The 18,828-nt window shown below is 44.1% G+C and overlaps 1 protein-coding gene across 1 annotated transcript in view; it reads right to left on the bottom strand.

Annotated features, from left to right (window-relative positions):
• OBSCN (obscurin, cytoskeletal calmodulin and titin-interacting RhoGEF) overlaps window positions 1-18,828 on the bottom strand; it is a 212,106-nt gene that overhangs the window by 7,801 nt on the left and 185,477 nt on the right. The window contains exons 98-112 of the mRNA XM_068934092.1: window positions 18,191-18,268; window positions 17,875-18,047; window positions 17,029-17,055; window positions 16,375-16,527; window positions 15,598-15,643; window positions 14,956-15,033; window positions 9,286-12,958; window positions 8,487-8,612; window positions 7,100-7,210; window positions 6,796-6,963; window positions 6,026-6,148; window positions 4,016-4,186; window positions 2,720-2,840; window positions 1,744-1,983; window positions 855-1,078 (exon numbers count right to left, since the gene is read on the bottom strand). Of these exons, the coding sequence (XP_068790193.1) occupies window positions 855-1,078; window positions 1,744-1,983; window positions 2,720-2,840; window positions 4,016-4,186; window positions 6,026-6,148; window positions 6,796-6,963; window positions 7,100-7,210; window positions 8,487-8,612; window positions 9,286-12,958; window positions 14,956-15,033; window positions 15,598-15,643; window positions 16,375-16,527; window positions 17,029-17,055; window positions 17,875-18,047; window positions 18,191-18,268 (5,512 nt within the window). The remainder of the gene's footprint in view (window positions 1-854; window positions 1,079-1,743; window positions 1,984-2,719; window positions 2,841-4,015; window positions 4,187-6,025; window positions 6,149-6,795; window positions 6,964-7,099; window positions 7,211-8,486; window positions 8,613-9,285; window positions 12,959-14,955; window positions 15,034-15,597; window positions 15,644-16,374; window positions 16,528-17,028; window positions 17,056-17,874; window positions 18,048-18,190; window positions 18,269-18,828) is intronic.

The following is an 18,828-nucleotide window of genomic DNA, read 5'->3' as shown; positions in this document are numbered from 1 at the left end:
AGAAAAGCAAAAGTGAGTGAGCCAAGCTCTGTTCCACACTACAGCGCTACAACCAGCACAAAAGCAGTGGGTACTTTTATACTTTGCCATGTTCCCAAAGGATGAAGAAAAAAAAAAAAAACATCCAGCACAGGGAGATGCTTGAGGAAAGATGCCTCCTTGGGTCACAAAAGCAATGAAACTGTAAGAACATAAAACCCATGGGCACCTCTGAGTTCATTTCCAGGGGGCATTGTTTTTTGGGTTTCTTGCACATCCTGATCTGGAAGTTTTACTACTTCCCATTTCATGTATCACCTACATTTCCCATGCGGGATGCTGAAGGCCTGGTCTCCTTCTCACAGGTAAAAACCAGGTGTCTCTCCTCTCCTATCAAACACATGACACCAATGGGAATATGAGGGCTAGAGGATAAATATTCCTACGGATATAGCATATGTCCACAAGAGGTTTTGTGCTTTCAGGGTTCACACCCCTGATGTGAGCTCTGTAGTTTGCCAGTCGAGTCTCAGGCCTGGGTACGCTGGGCTGTCTGTGATTCCTCCCAAGCCCTACACACAGCAGCCATGCAAAGCGAGGGCAGTGGCACTACACCCATCAACTCAGGGCATGGGGATGCTAGCCAGAGCGGTGTTAGCCATGACCTCCGGCTGTGTGCCCCAGGGTCAGCAAGTGGCAAAGCTGTCACTGCCAGCCATTCCTGCAGACTCAGACTTTTACCAGAGGGCAGTACCTGGGAGACCTTGCTCACTTGGACCAGCTGCAAACTGTTGCCTTGACCAGTGGACCTGTCTGACTATTTACCATGGATTGCATGCAAGGCCAAGGTTGCTCTGACTCAACTCTGTACTTACCCATGGTTTCAACATAGTCTATGCACTTGTCCATGGTAATAACTTTGTCTTGTGTGTAGAACTGTGCATTGCCAAAATCCAGGAGTTTCAGCAGGTTGGGCTCAGTGATTATCATGTTTTCAGACCTGAGATCCAAGTGCAGGATGCTGTGCGCATGGAGGTACTCAACTGCACTGAGGATCTGCCACAGGTAATCTCGGACCTCCACTTCTGAGTAGGATGGCCTGGTAGAAGAAAGGGGATAGAAACCAGGGGTGTCCTATCTGCATACTCAAGAGGCCCAGTCTGCACCCACTCTTCCCTGGAAGTCTAAACCCATGAGGTCCTTGTGAGCCCAGTGGAAGCAACTCTATTCATTTTAGAGAATCTACTATACATGGAGAGCCTGGTCCCTACTGTGAGTCCGGTTTATGGATGCAAGAGGTAGAGGGTTGTGTGAACTGCACTACAGATAAAGCAGTAGTGTAGTGGTGCAAGGATCAAAATGCAGATTTGATGCCCACCATTTCCACTCCTTTAAGCAGAGAATTGCAGCAGGGTCATTTGCAGCCATCATGAGAAACAATCTGGAGGGGAAATGAGGCTTCCTGAGCCACAATAATCTCCTTGTTATGGGAGAGAGCGCTTCACATCAGTTTAGATGTTGAAAGCATCATACAGTAGTTGGACAACCTTGAATTGTCCTCTACCCCAACCACGTAGGGAAGTTAAGCACCTTGCTCTATCACAAGAGGTTGCAGAACAAATATACTACAAAGCCAACAATGACGGCCCACTGGAACAGATGGAAAGAGAAAATCAAGTATGAGAAATGAAAACAGCAGCTGTTTTGCTTCACCAGCCCTGACTGGAAACCCTTCCCTCCAGGAGCTCCCCCATGTGTTATTACCGTAGTGCCAAAGAATGGAGTAGTTCCGGTCCCACACACATCTCCTGGATCAACACCAAGTGCCGTGGGCTGACATAGGCTCCCTTGAGCTGAGCTATGTTTGTGTGATGAAGCTTCCTCAGAACTTGGTACTCCAGGAGCACAGTCTGTTTGTCCTCTTGCCAGTAAGGGATGATTTTAGCAGCTAAAGTCTTGCCGCTTACTTTTTCCCTGCACTGTCGGACTATGCTGAAACGCCCCCTGGTACAAAGCAACACAAAGGCAAGTTAAACTTCTCCTGCTATTTCTGGAAGAGCCAGGAAGTTCTGCATTTTAAAAATCAACAAGATCCCATTGCGTATTTCTCATCCATCCCCTGTGTTGGGTTATTGCAACTATTGTCATAGTTGGCACTTCCTTCCTCTATCTCCAAATTGTACAGCCACTTTACATTGCAGGAGTGAGATCCTAACTCCTTTGGAAGAGAGAGAGATAACGTGGCTCATCCTGTCTAGAGCAAGAGGACTACCCCCTGAAGGTAGCTACCTCCCTCTGTTGGTGATACAAGGATCCCAGGTCCTTCTGGGCCTAGGGGCCTATCTTCTAGGCAGTGGAAGTTGAATCCCCATGACTGCAATCGATAGTTGCAAAGGATGACGCAACAAGGAGAGGAGCCTTTATTAGCGCAGGACTCGCTTAGAAGTATGTTAGGCTACCTTAGAAATGTTTTAAGGGGCTTCTTGCCCAGCATACGGTGCTCAGAACAGGCCCTTTTTTCTCTCCCTGAAAATCCACACTTGAATCCTTGTAAACTAAGATAAAGATTGCTCAGACAATGATCTCAGATTTATATGTCCAATGTCTTTGCTGCTGGAGGTGTTTTCATCAAAATACCATAATAGTAGCTGAGCAGAGCTTTTATAAAAATGACTTTTCTAGTTTTAGCTACATGCAGTATTTTGCTTTGCCTGGTTGAGCACAAAGTTCAGTTCCCTACCTTTTGATCTCTGTCTGGAAGGCATAGGTTTGGTAGGTTGGGAAAGGTTCGGACGGTGCTATTATTTCACTCTCTTCCTCAGTAGCAGTTGATGGGAAGTTCTGCAGCGTAGCATGAAACTCTGCAGAGAAAAAATGATGGGGATTACTCAGCAAGACAACTCTGTGTGGAAACTACAGCCTCTCTGAGCCATCCTCCACTATCTCTTTATGAACAAAGATAAATGCAATAGCAGAGCTTTCTCCAGGCAAGTTTGCATGTTCTCTCCCACCTGTGACACAAATCCTATTTTAATGCAACCAGATCCTGGACTGTTCACACAGAAGCTCCCTGGTGTCACCCTCTAGACCATATGAGATTGACTGTATGTTGTGTCCTATGCCCACAATATCAAAGCTCTCGTGGCAATTAGTGACTATTGATTCAGCTAGCAGTTCTCGTCTTCTCACATAACCAGTCATCACTGCACGGCAAGACACCGCCAAAGGAACAGAGACCTTTTTTAGATGGGTGTTTCAGGGCATCAGCTGAAGCAAGTTGCTCTGGTCCTGGCATGTGCTTCTGAATACACCCTGGAAATATTAAAACATCCCTCGATGTTTTAATCCCTTAAAGCGTCTACTTGGAAACGGTGGACACATTGGCATAAAGAAATTCGACAATAGGGCCCTTGGAGGCAACAATTGCAAAGTGATGATATGATCCTGGGCAAAAGCCAAGCAGATGATTTAAGGTAGGTAATTAACATCTCTCTATTCAAACAGGTGAGAAAACAACAGTAAATCCAGTATTCTTTACTTTGGAGACAAAATACAGAAGAAAACATCCCCCACAGTAGGAGGGCAATTTACAGCAGCAAACGCCAGATCACATCGATTAAGTATTGAGCTTATAATTGAGTTTATAACAAGGAGCAGGTCGAGGACTTCAACTAAGCATCAGACATGTATTACTAGATTAACGCCTCAGGTAACAAGTTTTTTGTCCTAGGCCTGTTTCTTCATGATCTCACATCAAAACTGAGTGGTATCTAAAGGCCTAGCAAGCAGATTATCTTCAGTGAGTGCTCTACAGTTTCTAGATGCCTTGCATAAATAGTCTCCTAATTCTGCCCCGAATTAGAAAATAATTTACTCGTGAATAAGACAGCCAAAGAGGCCAAGGCTCTAAAACACCCCGAGCCAAATGGAATTAGTCCTGATTAGCTTCCCCTTGACTTCTGAAGCTGCATTTGAAAAGGTGCAATTGTTTTGATGCAGGAAAAGCAAAATGCTTTCCAATTACCAAGTACCTTACCCATTTCATCTGTCTCACTGATCTTCACTTTGTCAGATGGGTTGCTGTAAGGACCCATTCCTGCTTTACTGATGCAGGCGATCCTGAAGCAGTAAATGAACCCTCTGGAAAGATTGCTTGCATAGTAGCAGCAGTCAGCAATGTCCGTAGCAAGGGTCTTCCACTCCCCATCTTGGCCAAGGAAAGAGGGAAAGAGGTTAGGATGGTCATGCCGCTCTTCCTCTACATCAACTTTATTCATGTGCCAGAAATATGGAAAGTCAGTGGAATCTCTAAGTGAAGGAAAGAGTGTGTTATGGCCCACTTCTATGGATGCTTTAATTAGCTGTGTATGTGGCAGCTCTTCTGAAGCCAGCTGTTTTATATTTCATTAGTCCAAGGTGCGGCAATGTTGTTGCAGAGGAATGACGGGAACTGCTTGTAAAGTTTCTGTTTATCTAACTAATACCACCAATTTCAAATGTAAATACACATGAACAACTCTATACAAAACCCTGACTAAAACACTGTACATCCCCTTTGGTCCTGTCTTGAATCCAGCTGAAACCATGAAGTGCAAGATTTCACAAAAGAACCATCCGTTAACATCTTCCTAGCAAACACCATATTTGAACCTGGGGCCAAGTTCACTCAACTTTTATGAAATGCAAATGACTTCTCAAGAAAATAAAAATGATGGTTTGCCGAGGCGTCATTATCCATGGGACTAAGGTGTGAGCTAGAAAATCCCTGCAAACATTTCATTCGATGCTGTATCCCACATGTTGTCATTGGCACGGCGCTCAAGGCCGAACTTAGACTTCCGGAGAATGACTGATATGAAGCCCATCCTTTCACTCAAATAAACACTGAAAACAACAGAGCACCTCGAGCTATAACACAGGCAATATTTCACCACCCACAACAAAGGCGTCAATGACTTAGCGGGACACTAGAGAAGCACCTGCAGAGGCAGCGCGTAAAAGCCTATTGTCAGATAATGGATAAGAGAAGGAATTGTTTTCTGTTTATCTTAACCGGCTGCACGTGGAAAAGCACGACTTTGCATGTTCCTGCCAAATACACAGAATGTGAGCGAAGACAGCAGATGCTGTTTTCTGTTTTTTTCTTCCTAGAAGGAACATCTTCCATCTTGCCCAAAGTCTTGACTACAGTTGCTTCAAAAGAAGTAATAATAAAGAAGGCTGTGTTGGCGGAAAAGTGACTGACACCAAGTACAGAGTAAAAAGGCAGAAAGCTGCTGCCCACGCTCACGTTAATCGAGAACGAAGCACATGTCTGTTAGGAGAATTAAAAGAAAGAACATGCAATAGTTGAATCCAAATGATTGTGTATGTTGGACTGCAACCGAGATGACTGTTAGTAGCGGTATTCATAATAAGAACAGCAAAAGCAGTCCCATGAGAGAAAACAGGCTTAGGGATTTGATTCAAAGCTCATGGAAATAAATGCAAAAACATCATCTTGTCCTGGCTGTTCACCCTAAACTTTCTTCACAGTCAATGCAGAAAGAAAGCATGTCCATTTAGTATAGGATCATCGCTTTCTTGAGATGCCATCTTTCTCCACTGACTGCAAAGAAAACCTAGGTAAAGGATAATACTGACTGTTAAGCTCTGTTGCCGGGTGCTATTACGTATAGCGTTGTTGTAAGTGTAATTTGAGAGGATTACTCAGGACTGCATATTTGCCACCACCCATGCAACCCTGTGTATTTTTGCAAAGACAATTCATTTTTTGGTCACAGCTTCCTTGAGATCTACTTTGACTCATACTTTAGCAAAGCCTTTGTATAAGTACACATATTGCATGCAGGGTTAGCCAGCACATCGAACTGTATGTTTGAACTGTATGTGGCAGCAAGAATGTCATTCTTAACTCTAAACTAGAAAGCCAAAATCAGATATAGTTGCTTCTAAATTGAAAAAAAAAAAAAAATACCCAGCTGGTGGAGAGATCACACAGACTGAGATGTTCTCTATAAAGCATAAGGGCAGAGCTCCCCTTTACCTTCGCTCTTGCACTGCACAGTGTAGAGAACAGGGGTGCTGGTTTCCACAGGCTTCCAGACCACTTGCACTCCATCCTTGTAGACCTCCACGATGTCAGGAGGTGGAGGGCTTGGAGGAACTTCTGTTGAAAGGTGGCACAGAAATCACTGTTACCTATTGCACTGCTGTGACACATACCCATAAAGCTTGCATTTTTCATTACAGATAGTCTGTTCTTAAAAAATGATTCATATTGCAACAGCAACTTAACTGTGCCTAATTTAAACACAGCAAAGATTTTAAGACTGTGTCCTGCTACCAAAGAACAAGGGCTGTGAATGGAGACTAGAGCAGGCAAAGGAGAAACTTTCCCCTGAACTTATCCGCAGAGAGCTAAGCTGAGGTACCCACTCCCGAGTGCCCTCACTAGGAGCGTGGAAGGGGGTCACCTTTTCCCAGATTCAAAAGTGCTGTTGTTTTCCAAACCTGGGACAACCTTCAGCTTCCAAACCTGCTTGCTAGATTGAACTAGATCTCTTAACTCCGTAAACCTTCAGCATCTATCTTGCTGTCGCTGCTCCTGAATGCCAGCTGCATTAGCTGTCACAGCGGTCTTCTGGATTTAAAATCCACTCTCTTTCTAACTCTCCAAGTCCAAGGTCTCCTGATTTCAACTGGGTTCTCACAGCTAGCACAGGGGGGAAAACCAAGGAACAAATCCTCAAGAGTTGACAGTTCTGCATACACCACTTGCCACAAGCAAAAATGTCTAGCTATTTCCCCTCTTACCAGCTTTTCTTATGATACAAGAGGTGGATGCTGAGCCCAGAGAGTTGGTGGCCACACAGGTGTAAATACCAAAGTCATCAGCATTAACAGAGAGAATAGTTAACAGCTGGAAGTTTTTGAGTGTGGATGAGATGAGGATCCGGCTGCTGCTGTGGATGGGCCTCCCATCTGAAAGGCAGAGGATATGAAAATTGAGGACTGTGCAGATTTCTACTGAGGGGTCTAAAACATTTTCCTGCACTCAGCCACCCTCGCCCCAGCCTGCCCTGGAGGTAGGGCCTCTCTAAAGGAGTGTCAACGTCACCTCTGAACCAGTCGACGTGCAGGGAGGAGTGAGCCGCCGTCCGGCACGACAGAGTTGCACACTGTCCTACAGCAGCAGCCTGGTCTACAAGCTCTTCAACAAATGAAGGTGCTGCAAAGAAGAGGAAGAGCAGCAGTTCAGGGCGGCCAGGAGAGCTATGTTAACTACACGCAAAACGTCAAAAAACATTTTTTATCAGTTAAAGGACATTTTATTCATGCTCTGGCATTCATTCCACCATTGTTTTCTTGAGAATCCCCTGGACATTTAGCATACGGGCTCTGTTGAAATGAGGAAGCCCCCTTCAGTCCCATGCACACAGCATGGCTGCCCATACACTGTGATCAAGATGGCTCTCTCTCTGATGTCTCAAACTTTCCTGCAGACACTAGGCACCACACTCTTCCTTTGGGAAGTTCATTGCTCGCTATGTATTTAACTGGTTTTGAACAGTAAGCCCCTGAAAGGGGCTTGAGGAACATCTGCACTTCACAGCCCTGCTGGTACAGCTAAGGCAGCACAGTTCCTCAGAGGAGATGAAGAGTACGCCACAGCAGGAGTTTTCTACTGGCCTAGCTTAAATATGGAGGTGAAACTGAGCGATGACATCCCAAGGATGAAGGGCTCAGACCAAGGCAATACAGGAAGAGAGAGGAGGAGGGAGAGGCTGGAGGTGGAAGGAGAAAATAGCCCTAGAGCATCAAATTTGCTGCTGTCTCCGTGGGAAAGGGAGAGCTCAGGGTTTTTCCACAGTGCCCAGGATTAATTGCCATCCTCCCACACCTGCTCTTCCTGGCACTTGTCTAGGCTCTGGTTGAATACTGCTTGAATAAAGGGAATGCGAGTGAGACTGCAGGAAGAAGGGGTTGAGGCAGTGGCTGGAAATGCCCGTGATCCCTGACTAGTTGAACAGATAGACCTTGGAGGAAAAGCCAGCACTGAGCAGTCACATCTGAGGGGGGCTGCCCCCACGTTGCTCATTTCACAGCTCTGTCTCCTACAGCAGCTTGTCTGGCCCTGACATGTGCACATGGGACTGGAGCTCAGGAAACGCTCCAGTATCAACGTCACAATTCTGTCTTCTGCTCTCTCGTGTTTGGACTCTCTATTTCTTCTCTTTATAGCTTACAAGTTGAATTTAGTCCTCCGCAGTAGCTTCCTAGCACAGCTCCAACTTTCAAGCAAGGCCACAAGAAGACAGTTTTAGCAAGGACACTAGTAATGATATCAACAGAGGAGTCTGGCTCACTTTGTACAGGTTGGTCCAGGACTATCTCAAGACAGTCATGCAGATCCATGCTTAGCTACTGGCTTCAAGCTGCACAGTTATATTCATTAGTGATATTTCATGATAAAATTAGCTGACGGCTCAGGCAATGAAGAATACCTTTCTCCTTTGGCATGAGGCTTGATAACTTGAATGAAGAGAGTCCCGATTTCCTCTTCAAAGATCCTTCAGCTCCTGTTAATGGCTCTTTTTCTATTGCATCACTTCCCAGCACACCAATCTCTGCTACAAAGAAAGGAAGAGAAGTCATTCGAGCCCACCGTTCTCCCTGCAGCATACATTTACAGCTAACAGTTCTGCAGTTCATATTCGTCAGTCACAGGCTTCCTTATTAATGAGCCTTTTGTCAACATGAAAAGTCGTGACAGCATTTACAAACAGAATGATGTAACGGGAGAACAGGGCATATCTAGGAGAGACAGAGAAGTAAGGACAGATTCTGTTGTCCAGACCTGAATACCGTTACCTTTGGTATATAACCTGGGGTAATTTCACCGACTTCACCCAGTCTCTTTAGCTTTAAAGATTTGTCATTAAGGCCACGGTCAGGTGATGACTGCAGACGTGATTGCAGTGGTTTTTCCCCCAACCTTTGTACGTTGCTGCTGTTCTCTCAGTGGGGTAAAAACTGGAGGATTGTGTCATTCAGCCCTGCACTGCTTTTGTGCAAATTAAGGCAGGTGAATTGAAGCCACTTCCATCAGCGCCCAGCTGACTTTGCCCTGAAGAGGGGCAGTAACAGAGAGTTAGGGGACAGTCTGAGGACAGCTGATTTCCAAACCTGCCACTGCCAGTTTTGCAGTCACTGTCTAACCATGGCCTCGGAGACGCTACAAAAAATGTAAAAGGCAGGTTTAGCGGAGCCAAACTATATGAAGGCACAAAATGAAATATTTACCTTCCTCTGCCTCTTGCTCAGAAGCTGCCTTTCCTTTTAGGATTCTTGAAATATGGGCAACAGAAGCTTTAACTTTCTTCTTCAGACTCTGCTCCACCGACTGCTCCACTGAATGAGACCTTCCATAGGGTTTAAAGAGCCCTGGCTTGCTGTAGGAGCTTTTCTGCTTACCGCTTGGGTCCTTTTGGGAGCCATACATTTCCTTATGACTCTCTGACCCTTCCCCCATGGCTAAAAGGTTAGTTGCCTTTGAATTCTCAGGTTTTTCCAAATGGTTTTGCCTGTTTCTCTCCTCTGCCTCTTCTCTGATGCATAGTCTTTTATCCTTACGCAAATGTCCTGCAGGAGGTGACCTTGCCCTTTCACCAAAAGGTATAAATCTTCTACCAGTTGGTTTGGGTGGAGGCTTCCTAAAGTTCATAAATTCAAATGGAAAATAGACAATGTCATATAAATCCGAGAAATTCAAATAGGCGGGCTCTACCTCCGATATGTCAAGTTTTGGAGTTCCACTGCCAAGACTAGGTGCTTCATCTGACAGATCTTTGATTTTCACTAAAGACACTTCTGGGTGTTTACCAGTGTCTTTGCTCACTGAGACTTGACTGTTTTTTTTCCCAGAATCCAAGCTATCAGTCTGGGAAATGCCTACTTGTCTAGAATTGAGGCTTTCAAACGCTAAGTCCTCCAGATGCTCGCATTCATGAGGAACCATTTGTGCTTCCTGTCCTTTCAGTACAGCTGACTCTTCATGCACAGCAAGATCAGGTTCTGTGAGATCATCCAGCTCAGCTACTTCTCCTCCTCTACTGCTTTGACCAGAAGGAAAGAGACTTTCCATGGGTGCTTGACCACCAGGCTCTTTGTAGGACACGTCTGTGGCAGAAGATATGTGCTTTCTGCCTTCCTCCTGAGCAGAAACTGACTCTGCCCAAATGTTCATCTCTTCAGACAGGGAAACCATCTCATCCACTAAGCCCTCCAGCACAGCAGACTCCTCATCACTGTAGAAAGAAGACCTTTGCTGTGAGACCTCCCGACTTCGATTCTCACGGAGCAATGGTGGGACAGTTTTTCCCGTATCAGAGCTTCTAGTCACTGAGGCAGCACCTCTTCCCTCACCGTAAACCTCTGGATGTTCTTCATGTTCTAGGTCATAGACTGAAGCTGGGGAACCTTCTACATGTAAAGGAGTTAAAATACCTGAATGCATGCCCTCCACAGCAGCAGAAACTTTGCCACTGTGATATGCAGCCTTCTGCTGCTCATATGCCTGACTTTCAGTCCTGGAGAAAGAAGCAGGGATAGGCTGTTCAGCAGTTAGACTTCTGCTTCCTGAGACAGCAAATTTCACCTCACTACAAAGTAATAGCTGTGGATGTTCTTGCTTTTCACTCTCATAGACTGCAGGGAGGCTAATATCTTGTGGTGAAACAGTTGCAGCCGGAGGTCTGCCCTCCAGAACAGCAGGCATGGTGCCACTGCACTGAGAAGCCTTCCAGTCTTCAGCTCCCTTGATTTCAGCTTCTTGGACCAAAATGGGAACAGCGTCTGCAAGAGCTGAACCTTCACCCTGCTGAGCAGCCAGCCTCTCCTTGCTATAAGCTGGCCATTCCCTTTCTGCTTGGTGTGCTTTGTCGGAGATGGAAGTTGGCAGTGGTTTTGGGGGCGGGACTTTCAGAACAACAGGACTCTTTCCCTTTAGAGCTGCTGATGCTGTACCTACATGAACAGAGGGCTTTTTGTGCACTTGGCTTTCACCATCTCGGGCTGATACTGGGCCAAGCCCTGCAACGCCTGGTCCTTCATCCTCCAAGACAGCAGATCGCACCTCTTTATAGGTCTTCAGCTCCTGGTGACTATCTTTGTTAGCTGTTTGCAGAGCTGTTCGGAAAGCTGGCTCTTTGTCTTCCAAGACAGTAGTTGCTGGAATACTTTGATCAAAAAGTCCCTGACTTTTGTCCTTACGTACTGGAGGTAAATCTGTTTGTGGGCTTGTTAAAATAGAAGGACTTTCGTGCTCCATGAGATCAGACTTAGCATCACTGTGAGCAGAAGGCTTCTGAAGTGAATGCTCTGGGCTTTTGTCTTTACAAGGTGGAACTGAAACAGTCCTTTTAATATGGAAGTTTTCACCTTTTAGATCAGGATGGCTGTCAGTGCCATCAGCGGAGGGCTTTGACTCCTGGTGCAGATACTCTCCTCTCTTACTTGTAGAGGATGACTTGGAGGTGGTCTCTGACGGTGGAGGAGCTGAAATGAGCTGCTCAGCCTCCTGAAGAGCTATCTCAGAAACGATGCCACAGGGAGATTTAGCCTGAATGCCTTCCTGCTTTTGACCTGATGGCGCAGTTATGTCTGATCGCTGGGCAGTTAGAATGGGGCCTTTGCCTTCTAAATCATCAGCTTCCTCCTCCATGTAAGTAGCTTTTGACTTCTTAAGTAAATGCTTCCTATTCTCACTCCTGTGAAGTGATACTGGAAGTCTCTCCAGCTGTTCCAAAGTAACAGCTGGGCATCCGTTACCCTCGCACTCTGTAGAAATAGAAAGCTGTTCTCCTGAACGATCCTTTCTGGTTCTGCTGGAGTCCTCTTGCTTTGAAACGTCTACGGAACATCCCTTGCCAGGCTCAGCGGAAATATCACAGTGCTGACTGCCTTCAGGGCAACTTTCCTGAGACGTTATATCATAGTCTTCTTCCAAAATATCTTGTTCCCTCACGGATCTTGAGGCCCTCAGCCTGTAATCATCCAGTGAACGGCTTCGACTAGAACCAGCAATGGCAGGATGTGGCGGTTTCCTTGCAGTATCAAATGAAGCTGATTTGGTCAAGGGACCAAGCAGACTTTCCCGGTGCCCTCCATCATCAGACTTTCTTTCTTCTTCTTCCTCCAGTTCAAACTGTTCTAGAAGGGGTTCACGGAGACCACTGATGGGCACCTTTGAATATCCAGCTTTCCAGAAAGTCCTTCTGGCTCTGTCCAAGTGCCTTCTGAGCTCCCTGCCTGGAGAGGAAGAGCCCCTTGCAGGAAGCTCAGCTGCTTGGCTGTAGAAAGTGCTTTTAATGACACTCTGTCTCGGAACACATAAAGGTGGTTTTTCTGTCCTATCCCCAACCTTTTCAGTTTTGTCCTTACCAGATACAAATGTATCTGTTTTTTCTTTCTGACATAGACTCAATGTGTCATCTACAGAAACTGTCACTGATGAAGGCTCAGCTGCGTTACTTTTTTGGGACTGTTCTGCCCTTTCGTCTTGAAGTTTGTGATGGAGTTCCTCCTCTTGCTGTCCTAATGTACTTGCCATGATTTCTTTGCTTTCTGTAGGTGATTTGTCTCCCACATCACTCTTCCCTGAAGCATACTTCCTTCTCATGGGTTTTACTGGAGGGGCCAAGATTTTGGAGTGCTTCTCTTCACTTGCATGTTTTGGAAGTTTCTGACTGCTTGGTGCATCAAAGATGGACAAGTGCAGTTCAGGGGTAGAGCCGAAGTGTCTCTTGTTGGGGAAGTGCGAGTTCTCATTGTCTGAAGAGGAACCACTCGTACTAGAGGAAGTGCTTTCTTCAATAAGATGTCGGGAGATGGCCAGGGAGGTGTTGTCATGAGTCCTTTCTAGGATTTCTGGAATGGATCGCATTACCAATATGGATTTATAGCACATCAGAGAACGCTGAAAAAGCAAAACAAAACACAGCACAATCAGATCGAAATATGGTGGGAATATGGTAAAAGCAAACATACAAATATTATCATCTTCTGCATGCTTAAAGATCGACCACACACTAGTTTAACAACACATATAGTAGGTTTAGGCCTTATTTGCTCTCTCAGTCACCTCTTCTCTCATTCACAAAGATGAAACTATATTATCCTCAGGGGACATACTTCCTGTTGTGAACAGAGAATCAGGACTCAGATTTTCAAAGAAAATTTGGTCATTCACAGCAGGTGGAAAAAGATGAGATTTGGCTGTCTGAGTTTTAAATGAACACGTCAGATAAGAGCCTAAATGGCCTTAGTTCCATTGACTGCAGCATGACCTGAAATGACTTAGGCCAACAGAAGGCCTGGAACGCTGTCGGAGGTAGGATTCATCTCTAACTTTTGAGGTGTAAGACACTTCAGCTGAAATTGAGCAGCTGGTCTTCCTTCACAGCCAAAACAGAGAAACAGGCATCTTCAGAAGGCAATCAACCTGGTTATTTTAGATAACTTTCAGCAAAAGAGCAATCTTCTTAGGACCCGTCTATAGCTCATTATCCATTACAAAGACAGACTAGGGTAACTAACATAGACACAACTACATATGCTATAGGCACTTCCATTAGGGCAGACGATTTTGTCCAGATGTTTTAATTTCAAAGTCCTACTTTACACTATACTGGCATATTTCTGTGAAATCTCTCTGCTCTCATATGAGTACTTAATATAGGAATTAGGAAGAAAACAAAACGTTTAAAAAGAGAAGTGGCGCAGTCCATGTATGTCATAAAAATACTGAAAAAAATAGAGGAAAAGCCAAAATTTAATGACAAGTTTATGGGAGCTTTCTATAAATAACAAATACCTTGTTAGCACTTACCATATAAGAGGATTTTTATAAACATTAGCTAATGACCTTACCACACTTATTGACAGCTGATGAAAGGAGTGGTATTATCTGAGGACATCTGATAACTGAGGAGAGTCAAGGACCCTGATAATGAGATGCTGACTGAGAGAAAGAATTTGTGTGCGTGGATTTAGGAGTTCCAACCTTACTCTCACACCAAACTTACAGAAACTCTAAAATGCAAAGATTCAAATCATTGGCACAGAATCTTGCGCCCCATCAGTTTTAACAGTCAGCATCATTAATACAATGAGCGTTTTATATATAGTGGTGTAGAAAGATTTTTTTTTTCTCTTAATAGGTGCAAGTCATTTGGAAGCCACAGGACTTTTCATAGGCAAGTGCTTTGACTGAGAGCTGTGACACACCATCATCTTACCATGACTTTACAAGCTAGTGCATGTCAGCCGAGACATGGCTATGCTGGGTCAGGACGTGTGCTGCTAATGGTGCAGAGTGAGGACTCCTAGTCCATTCAGTAGAAGAGGGCTAAACCAAGGGACATCCAAATGGTTATCGTGAGTCAGCTGAACATGGGGTAAGATCCAGCTTGCTCGAGGAGGCATTTGTATGTGTCTACATGGACTTGCCTGCAGGCGAGACTGCCTCCAGGATAGTCAGTGGGGACGTGTTCAATACAGGCACTGAGTTTCTTGGCAATAGGCATCTGCTTTTAGGTGAGCTGAACCCTTTCCTGGCTCTGCTGACTACACTGGTCTCACTGATGTCAGCAGGAGTTACTTACACCAGGAGTTACTTGCACACGTATCTTACATGTACACACCTAAATGCAGGTGTCTTAGTCCTCTTTCAGCGCCTGCTGGAAGATCTCAGTACACAACCCACGACTGCAGTAAGAGCCTGGATAATTTCCTTCTGCCACATCCACTGACCACTCTGTCCTTGGCTTATTCTCCTGTGAGAGCTAACCTGAGAAGATCTCTGCTGCACTCACCATCCCAGCCCAATAGACTTTAAAAGATGCAAATGTAATTGAAAAAAAAAAAAAAAAAACAACTAGAAGGATCAAACAACACAGGTTAAGGCCTACTCACCTGCCACTTGCTCCGAGCCACAATGAATTTGAGCTGCTTGGTATTAATAAAATGAGCTGCTTCAAGGGGGAGATTATGCTGTCAAAAATGAAATTAAAAGTAGAATGAGCGAAAAAACATTGATAAAAAATCCTGATTTCATATCCTGAGAAGCTTTTCAGATTCCCTCACTCTAGAATTGTTTAATTTAGGGGAGTACTCACTTGTATCATTATAACAGACCAATCCCACAATCCCCTCACAGATAAAGTGTAAACATCAAACAGCTTTTCAGTGATAAAAACAAGCCCTGTCCAATGCATCTGTGAATTCAATTCATTTTTTTAAAACTCCTTCCCTTCATTAGAGATTCCAGGCATTTGAACATAAACCATACATTTTCTTTGCAAAGCCACAGTTTCCTCTCAATGCAGACATGTTACATCTGCTCATGTCACTAGGAATCTTTATCTTTTGAAAGGGAAGATATCCTAAAAGAAAACATTGAAGTGTCTTTTACTTAGGTAGGGGATCAAGGGGGAAAAAAAAAAAAACATTAAACAGTTAACGACCAAGATGTGTAGCCTTGAGAGCTGCCCCTCCAGCGGTCTCCTCCAACCTAAATGATTTTATGACTACAATAAAGAACCAGGACACACTTACCATGAACCACCTGTGGGACAGACAGTCCAAAGCGCTAGGCCTGGCTCTGATAAGAGAAAAGATCACCATTTTAGTAGCAAGTCTCTTTAAACCACCACAGCAAGATTCTCCAGAGAGTGCCTGCACTTCATGGACACACACACACACACGCTTGGGTATGACTTTTTGCTTCTGTTTTGGAGGTGAGAAGCCAAGTAGACAGAAAGAGTCTTTCAACCCAAGGTTTTCTTCCCATGAGGTAGCACAACCCTTCTTTTTCAGTCTTGGAAAGGTTTCTTGCCCAGAGAGCCTGTTTAAGGCAGTCAAGAGCAGCCCTAGGAGTGAATTTGACTCCCTAGGTGACCAGAGCAAAAATAGCTTTGGCACAAGGCAAAAAGGATATAAATGAAATTAAAAGGCAAGCACCTGCATTCATGCCTTCAAGCCTCCTTTTGCACTTGAAATTGCTTAATGCATGTGGCTCGTATTATTCAATTCTTACAAAACTCCCTTGACCTCAGGTACTTGCTAATGCTCACCCCACTTCTTCAGAAACCCATCTGCCTGGAGGTGCTTGTGAGTAAGGCCATCACCATACTAGAAGCAGACCCGTTTTGCAAATTGCAGGTAAGTTTTTTCTGAGTAATGAATAAAGAAGAGTTGGAATGAGGGCACAACGCACCACATCTCACTCAACCTTTCACTTTTTAAAAGCACTGCAGCTCTACTGAGCTCAGTCCTGGCTGCTGAGACACCATCTTTGCACACTGTCTGTAGGAAGCACGAAAAGGCACTCACTCAGGGCGCTGCTGCAGGATCCGCTTTATAAAATCCTGTGCATATTCACTCAAGTGAAGGAAATCAGGAAGGGTCCATGAAATTTCTCCATTCTGGATATTTAGAAGGGTTCCTCTGTCGTTCTCCCCAGCAAATGGAGACTTGCACGTTAGGCTTATTTATTTAACACCATAAAATAAAAAGAGATAGACTTTAGACTCTTATTTGCTCTTCAACTGACTGAAGCACAAATGCTTAGGCAGAGCTTTGAAATGCTTGGGGGACTCCATGCACGGGGCTCGCACTACTGGTGAACAGCGTGTTCACCTCCTGAGCATCTTTCAGCCCAGTATTAGAAGGCACTTGACCAAACTATTTATTCCTGTTTGGCGCCTAACTAAGGGCTTGCTTTTGCACAGCTACAGGAGGACGGCTGCTAGCATGGGAAAGGAGAAGACTGAAGCTGACCCGTGAGAGCGGCTCTGAGCAGGGACAACCACCAAAGTCTTTGCCAAACTGGAAAGAGTAAAGGAGGAAATGACAAGGGAAATTGCTCTTGTTGTACAAGGACTCCACGTGTCACTCACTCCAATCCTTCACTTGAAGGTGCCGGAGGCTCTGACTGACTTGGGACTAAGGGATATTGAATGGTTCTCTCCAAGCAAGTTTATTTACCTTAAATATGTGATGACTCCAACAGCCCTGAGGAGAGAGGGAACATTAATGTCAGATGTCAGTCATTGCTTCTCCCTGCTTCCCAAACACATAGCCCCCTTTTCTGCCACTTTGCCCACCTTTCAAAGGAAAATAAATCCCAAAAGCTGTTGCTTTAACCCTGACTTTGTTGATTTTTCCCTTTAGTTGAAATTACAGTTATATAACATAAACATTTCATTGTGATCAGAGCAGCATTTTAAAAAATTGGTCTCGAGTATTTCTTCATTTTTAAAGTATATATAGAGATAAAACTTGAAATGTATTTTTGGAGTTTGTTTGGCTTTTTCAAAGAACCCTCTTAGGAACATTCTCCCTAGTTGGTGCCTCTTTAACATAGATCATCTTCTCTAAGATGCTCCTTGGCATTAATTAGCTATTAGAGTTCAACAACAGACATAAGGAGCTTTAAAGAGCTCTGATGGGTCTTGCATTCCCAATGCTCACTTTCAGTTTCCAGTTGTGATTATCACTATTCCATTTATCTACGAAACAATACACGGAAACTGCTTTATTAATTGCACCAGCTTTATCAACCTACAGCATAATACAATCATTAATGCCATTTTTATACTTGCAAGGATGTGCTGTATTGCAAACATTACAGATATGATAAATAGAAATGTTTCTGCACAAGAGACTCCCAGGACCACACTACAGTAAATTACCCTAAGGATGAACGTACATGCAATGCAATGCAATGCAATGCAATGCAATGACATATTCCTAGGAAAAGATCTATTTTAATCTGGAGGCTCCAAACTCACGCTGTTTAGGGCAGAAGTTATTTTAAAAGATGCCAATTACCAAGTATCAGTCGCTTTCGAGACTGGTGACTGAGAGACGATTTCTGGGGCAACAAACTCTGGAGACCCATATTTGCTGAACTGAGGCTCAAATGGTGTGATCTTCTGAGCAAATCCAAAGTCACAGATCTTGAGGTCCTCCCTTTCAGGATAAACCATGAGGATATTCAGGGGCTAGTAAATAAAATAGAAAGGAGATTTTTTTCCTTGAAAGAGGGCAACATTTTCTGTTGGAGATAAGAGTAATTCAAATAAAGAACACCCGTTCCCTGACCAACAAGTGGCTGCTATAAACTAGACCTGCCATTGCACATTACCTTAATGTCCAAATGAAGGACGTTGTTGTCATGAAGATACTTGATTCCTTCCAAAATTTGCTTGATATACAATTTGACCTAAAAATTAAATCAATTATTCAAAAATGAATCATTAAACAATTAAATAATTAAAATTAAAGAAGGTTCCTAATTCCAGCCATCTTTCATGTGTATGAAGAAACAGAGATTAACTAGAAATACTTTCAAAATTGGAATGAACTTCTTACATTAGCCCTTGTAGGAGAAATAAAACGTGAACCAAATACCACTGTGCTGAACGAAGCCATGCCTCATGTGCACAGCTATCCTATCCTATCCTATCCTTCCAGACCCTTCTACATGTGAGGAAACCCTTGCTTGAAAAAAAAAAAAAAAGAAACATGCTAAAAAGAGATACAGAAATTCCCAGATTTGATGGACCTTATCTTTAGATCTCAGACTCATCTCTGGCTTGGTATGAATCAGGCAAAGACGTTTAAAAAGCAAATACGTTTTAAAACTGTGTTGCAAACCCATGCTCTTGACCATATATAGATCAAATGTGACTAAAACTGAATGAGGCGTGAAGATTTATAGCTAGCTTCAACTTTGACATTCCTCTAGCTTTGACATTTTACAGGGTTAACTGATATTTTCTC

Source organism: Struthio camelus, chromosome 2 (assembly GCF_040807025.1).
Source record: "Struthio camelus isolate bStrCam1 chromosome 2, bStrCam1.hap1, whole genome shotgun sequence".
In the NCBI taxonomy this organism is placed as follows: domain Eukaryota; kingdom Metazoa; phylum Chordata; class Aves; order Struthioniformes; family Struthionidae; genus Struthio; species Struthio camelus.
This window is presented reverse-complemented; position numbering and strand designations above follow the sequence as displayed.